At 38.2% G+C, this 5955-nt stretch overlaps 1 protein-coding gene across 1 annotated transcript in view; it reads left to right on the forward strand.

The window, feature by feature from the left end:
• Positions 1–2803: 2803 nt before the first annotated feature.
• Positions 2804–5955, forward strand: part of pde8b (phosphodiesterase 8B) — a gene marked incomplete at its 5' end in the record, with an annotated part of 154850 nt that continues 151698 nt past the window's right edge. The window contains 1 exon segment of the mRNA XM_037692105.1: positions 2804–2860. Coding sequence (XP_037548033.1) covers positions 2834–2860 — 27 coding nt within the window.

A 5955-nucleotide genomic window follows, 5' to 3' on the forward strand; every position in this document is an offset into this window, starting at 1 on the left:
TTAGTCTCTTTAGAATGATTTGTTCAATTAGCTTTGTAGATATCTAGTAAAGTGCTGTATTAATGGGTAAATGAGGACACAGATTGTAGTGTAAAGCGCGTTGAGTATCTGGATAAGATAGAAAGGCGCTATATAAATGCAATCCATTTGCAGTCCATTTACTATTTTGTCCTGTTGAGCTCTCTGAATTGTCAAAAATAATAGCTTCATCCAAGCCATCCATATGCCTGCTAGATCCCATCCCAACCAGACTGTTTAAAGAGGTATTTCCCATAATTAATATCCGTATTTTGGATCTGCTTAATTTGTCTTTAATGAATGGTTATGTACCACAGCACTTTAAGATTGCTGTAATTAAATCTTTACTTAAGAAACATAATCTTGACTCAGGAATCCTGACCAATTATAGACCTATATCTAATCTAATAGTCATCTCAAAAATTCTAGAGAAAATAGTTGCTGGTCAGTTGCATGAACATCTACAAAGAAATAATCTGTTTGAAGAGTTTCAATCAGGGTTTAGAGCTCATCATAGCACAGAATCAACACTAGTAAAAGTCACTAATGATATTCTCATGGCCTCAGACAATGGACAGGTGTCTACACTGGTCCTGTTAGACCTCAGTGCTGCATTTGATGGTTGATCACAATATCCTACATGTCACATCATCAGTTCAGCTACAATGTGCACTCCCAAGACATTACCTGCAGCGTCCCCTCAGTGTGGACTGAATTTGGTAAAAAGGACCTTCTCTTACTCTGCTCTTGTAATCTGGAACGTCTTGCAAAAACACACACACACACACACACACAAACACACACACACACACACACACACATACATATATACAGTCTAGAGTGAGAATGAGAAAGTAGCTGTAGGCTAAAAGTGCCTCCTACCGCACTGGAGGGAGTTATGAGGATTCAACTGATCTCCTGGTTCGAAACTAGAGTTAGCTCGCCATCCTCAGCAATAGACATGAAAACAGGGACCTGGCCTGTGTGAAACAGACCTAATAATCAATAACCCTGGGTTTTATCAATATCAAAAACCATCATAAATATAAGCAATACATGTACATATTTTATCATCATTACTATAGTAATATAAGTTCATAATATAAATAGAATCAAGTTTATTATTTGAGTCCTCTTAAATCTTCCTAATATTAAAGCCCCTAATGTTGCACTAGTCCTTAGCACAAAACATAGCAATAGCATTTCACCATTTCAGTGTAGCTTCAATTTATGTAAATGCTTGGATGTTAACACTAGGAGCTAGTTACTTATTGCAAGAGGCTTTTTTTTTCATTATCGAGATCAATACAAATGCAGGCATTCAGAAATAGCAGAACAATACTATCAGTGACATTTAGTATAGAAAAATATTGTTTGATAATAATTTTTCTTATAAGCACATTCAAATAAATGTAGCAATATTATAGCACTGATTTAGCGCAGAGCCTAATACAGTAACCTGGAGTCTATCGGTAGCATGCTTGCTCCATGAATACACAAACAAATGCACCAGTTCCCACTTTTAGAATACACAGTCAGCTGAAGGTTTTGTCACAAACATAGATGTCTAATAGTTGAGAGGCATATCAGTCAAAAGTGGCAACATAGGCATTAGATAAAGGGCTTTCAATGGCTTAAAGCCTACCTGCAACATAGCCTGGTTGTGAGTGTCACTGCACAATCTGTTCCAGAACCAAAAACAAAAAAGAAAGAAATCTGTTCTGGGATCGGAAGCACGTTCTGTACCGTGTGCTGTACTCTGTACTGGGCACAGGAGAGTTGCGCCCAGAATGGTCCTATATCTTGTAATGAAGAGGAATTACTGCGCATGTACAACTTTTAACGAGAGTCAATGGGTAAAGATTCTTGCTCCCCCAGGGTGGAAATATGTCATCAATCGGCGACAACGTTTTTGAAAGAAACAACTTTACTCATCATTAACTAAAATATTTATCTTACACAACTAAAATAATATATACATATATTTTGAAATATTTTTATGTCTTTAAAGTAATATATGAGTAGTGTGAATCATGGGTTGGCACCCTAGCGCCCTCTATTGGCCAGCCACCACTTGGATTTATGAGTAAAACTTGAAAAATGCCCAGTGACTGAGAGTTACCTAAACACAACTGGGTTTACAAAGGTTAAACTAAAGCCATGACATGGACCATCAGCTGTGGAGCATCATGAATGGTAAACGGCTGATTCACCAGCTGTGTGTGTTGTGGTGTGGTCTGAGCATGTGTACACATTCTTACAAGGATGCACATGTAGCTGAGTTGCTTATTCACACCAGAGTGACGCACTTGGTTAAGAAGTCAATTTAAAGCTGCACACACAGTGTAGGAAAACACACACATACACACACATACACACACACACACACACACACACACACACACACAGGACAGTGAGGGATTATACCTGTGAGTACAGTTTGTAGCTGGTGGCTAATACCTTCTAAAAGAGATCTGCAGCTTACTGCTGCAGACAGCTCTGTGGGAGAGATCATCATAACGGCTACAAGAACTCAGATGTTCTGAGAGTAGGCTGAGGAGAATATGAGCATCTTGTTGAACGTCTGCCTGAAAAGATTAAACGTTTGTTTTTGTGGGGGGTTAAAATTTGAAGTATATCAGACTTTGGGAAGTGCCTCAAGGAAATAAAACTCAATATGTTGAAAGGTTTTTGGACTTGGACAGTAAAATGGTGAGAAATGTCACCTTTTCTTGCTGTTATGTGGACACTGTGGGAGTTTCACATATCCTCATGTGTTCTGCAGGTTTCAGCCACAGAAGAATGTTTGGGGCCAATGAAACTGACCAAGGAGTCGATCCAGGTAGGACTATTTAATAATGCTATGCATTTATGTTGTTTAAAACATATTTAAAGATCCTGAAAGTTTGAATCTGTTGGTGGAGAACAAATAATTAAGTCAGTTTTGTTGTGGTTAAGCTTCATGAATCATTTTAGTTTTGTTCTTTGTTTTTGCTAAAATATATACTTTGTTTGTCCACATGATGCCTTTTCACTATGTTGTTTGCACCTAATACATAGTTACTGTAGGTATGCCCCATACAGGATGGTTAGGCAGTATTTTTCTCCTAATTCCTCCTTTTTTGCATCTATTTCTTCATAAAGTTCTCAACACTTGTATGGTCTTTTGGGGAGAAAAAAAATCAGACACACGTTTATTTTTGTTAGTGGTTTTATTTAATATGTTTTGATGGAGTCAATAAACATGTTTTTTTTCTGACAAAGTAAAAATCTTTACTTTTTAAAGATTTTTATCAGAATTTTGTCAAATGCCCTCATAACCTCACAGCAACTTTATTAGACTATCGTGTTCCTGAAGGGAAAAATCATCATCCCTTTTCTTTTTACCTCTACTTTAGATTTTTATTTTTTCATTCATTCAACTTTTATTTATCCAGGTTAGTCCCATTGAGCCACGAGGACTTATTTATTTACAAGAGAGATCTGTTTTAAACAAAGAACACAGATGAGGTTCAGACAACAATAGGTAATCAAATAAAAACCGTATAAAATGAAAAGTAAATAGAAGAAATTATATTATTAAAAAATGAATTCAAAGCAGAAACATTATAAAGCGATGTAAAATACTAAAAGCATGAACATGTCTGCGTTGGTTTTTTTGTCATGAACTTAGCAGTTGTTTAAAACCCTTAGAAAGGTCGAGAGATTCAGATCTTTTTGAAAAGATATTCCAAGTTACAGGAGTGGAGTAGGAGAAGGCCCCTTTGCCTAATTTGGTCCGCACTGAGGGAATGCATGTACTGAGAGCGCACATTGTAGCTTAACAGTTAAACTGAACAGTTGTTTAAAATCCCTTAGAGTGGTCATAGTCAACAACCTCAGATCTTTTAGCAAGATAATCCAGGTTACAGGAGTGGAGTAAGAGAAGGCGCTTTTGCCAAGTTCGGTCTGCATTGAGGGAACACTGCGGGTAATAATGTCTTGAGAGTGCGCACTGTAACTGCAGTGACAAAGTGACATGTAGGAGGAGATGTATGAAGGCAGCAGACCAAGAAATGTTTTAAAGATGGAAATGTACCAGTGAGAGAGTCTGTGTGAAGTTAATGATGACTAATTGACCAATGTATTGACCAGCGTATATTTTTAATGTTTTGCATATATCTTAGATCTTTTAGCATACCATTTGGCATTCATTTAGCATATATCTTAACGTATATCTTAGATCCTTATATACTGTTTCTTTTTACACTGTAAATCTTTGCTATTGTTGGGCGTAACTAGGACCCTGAGTACATAATTTTGTTCCACCTCATATACCACATGTGATGTGAATGACAATAAACTTTACTTGAACTTGATGAATACAGAGTGCAGTGATGGGTACGATAGTCACAACCAGTTTTGAATCTTAGCACACCGTGATAGACAGCATCCAGCATTTGCATGGTGCTTGTTGGTAACATTCATGTTAATAATATCACTGTAATCAATGGAGGGGAGGAAAGTCGCATTTACATGGCATTTCCTAGCATTCAGAGTTAAACAGGATCTATTTCTGAAGAAAAAAAAACAGTTTAACTTTCAATTTCTTTACCAAGTTTTCGACACGAGACTTAAAAGAGAGATGCAAATTGACCAAGATACCCCAGTATTTTTAGGAATCAACAAACTCAGTAGGAACACCATTCGTAGATAAGATTGAAGGAAGAACTGCTGGCACTGACTTCCTGTTTGAAAACAACATCATTTTGGTTTTTATCAGCATTTAGCACCAGTTTGAGACAAAACAAATCTGACTGGATCATGTCGAAAGCAGACTGTAAAAGCTGGAAAACCTTAGCAACTGTTTTTTCTCGACAATAAACAACTGTGTCATTGGCATAGAAATGTAAGGATGCATCAAGGATGCTCTAACCTACAGTACTTATGTAGATTGTGAAGAGGGTGGGTCCTAAGACTGGGCCTTGTGGTACACCATTGTTGACAGTTAAGATAGCTGGAAGAAGTACCATTATGTTGAACACATTGCCTCTGATCTGAAAGATAGTTAGAGAACCAACCAATGGTATGATCTTAGAAACCAATGTCTGAGAACTTATGACATAAGATGTCATGGTCCACAGTATCAAACGCTTTAGACAGGTCTAAATAAAGTGTGGCACAATAATCCATCCAATGCTTCAACAACATCATTACAAACCTTCAACGACACTGTCGTGCTGTGTTGTTTCCAGAAACCAGATTTGTGGGAAGATAAGATGTTAAACGAATCCAAATACTTTTTGACTTGAGTATTTATCAATTTTTCTGAAACCTTAGCAAGAATACAATAAATGGTGCTCCACTTTTACATTTGAGAGCCTCTGAAATAATTTACAGAGGCAGAGGTCAACTCACCCTAGAAGCAGAACCTTCCTTCAGCTGAACAACGTTCCACAGCTAACTGCTGTTTTGCCCAAATCAGGATGTCATTAGCAGGTGCACCGTGCTCCTGCAGCTTGCTGGGACATCCAGGTCAGTAAAAACAAAAATAAAATAAAAAAGATATACTGTATATATATATATATATGCGGGCAGCACGGTGGCGCAACTCGTAGAGCTGCTGCCTCTCAGCGAGAAGGTCCTTGGTTCAAACCCCGGTCCAGGGGCCTTTCTGGGTGGAGTTTGCATGTTCTCTCCGTGCATGCGTGGGTTTTCTCCGGGTACTCCGGTTTCCTCCCACAGTCCAAAAACATGCATGTTAGACTGATTGGTAACTCTAAATTGTCCCTAGGTTTGAGTGAGAGAGTGAATGGTTGTTTGTCTCTATGTGTCCCTGTGATGGACTTGCGACCCGTCCAGGGTGTACCCCGCCCCTCGCACAGTGATTGCTGGACATGGGCACCAGCGACCCCCGTGACCCAAAATGGAATAAGCGGGTAAAGAAAATGGATGGAT

This window comes from Nematolebias whitei, chromosome 18 (genome assembly GCF_014905685.2).
Source record: "Nematolebias whitei isolate Nwh7 chromosome 18, NemWhi1, whole genome shotgun sequence".
NCBI lineage: Eukaryota > Metazoa > Chordata > Actinopteri > Cyprinodontiformes > Rivulidae > Nematolebias > Nematolebias whitei.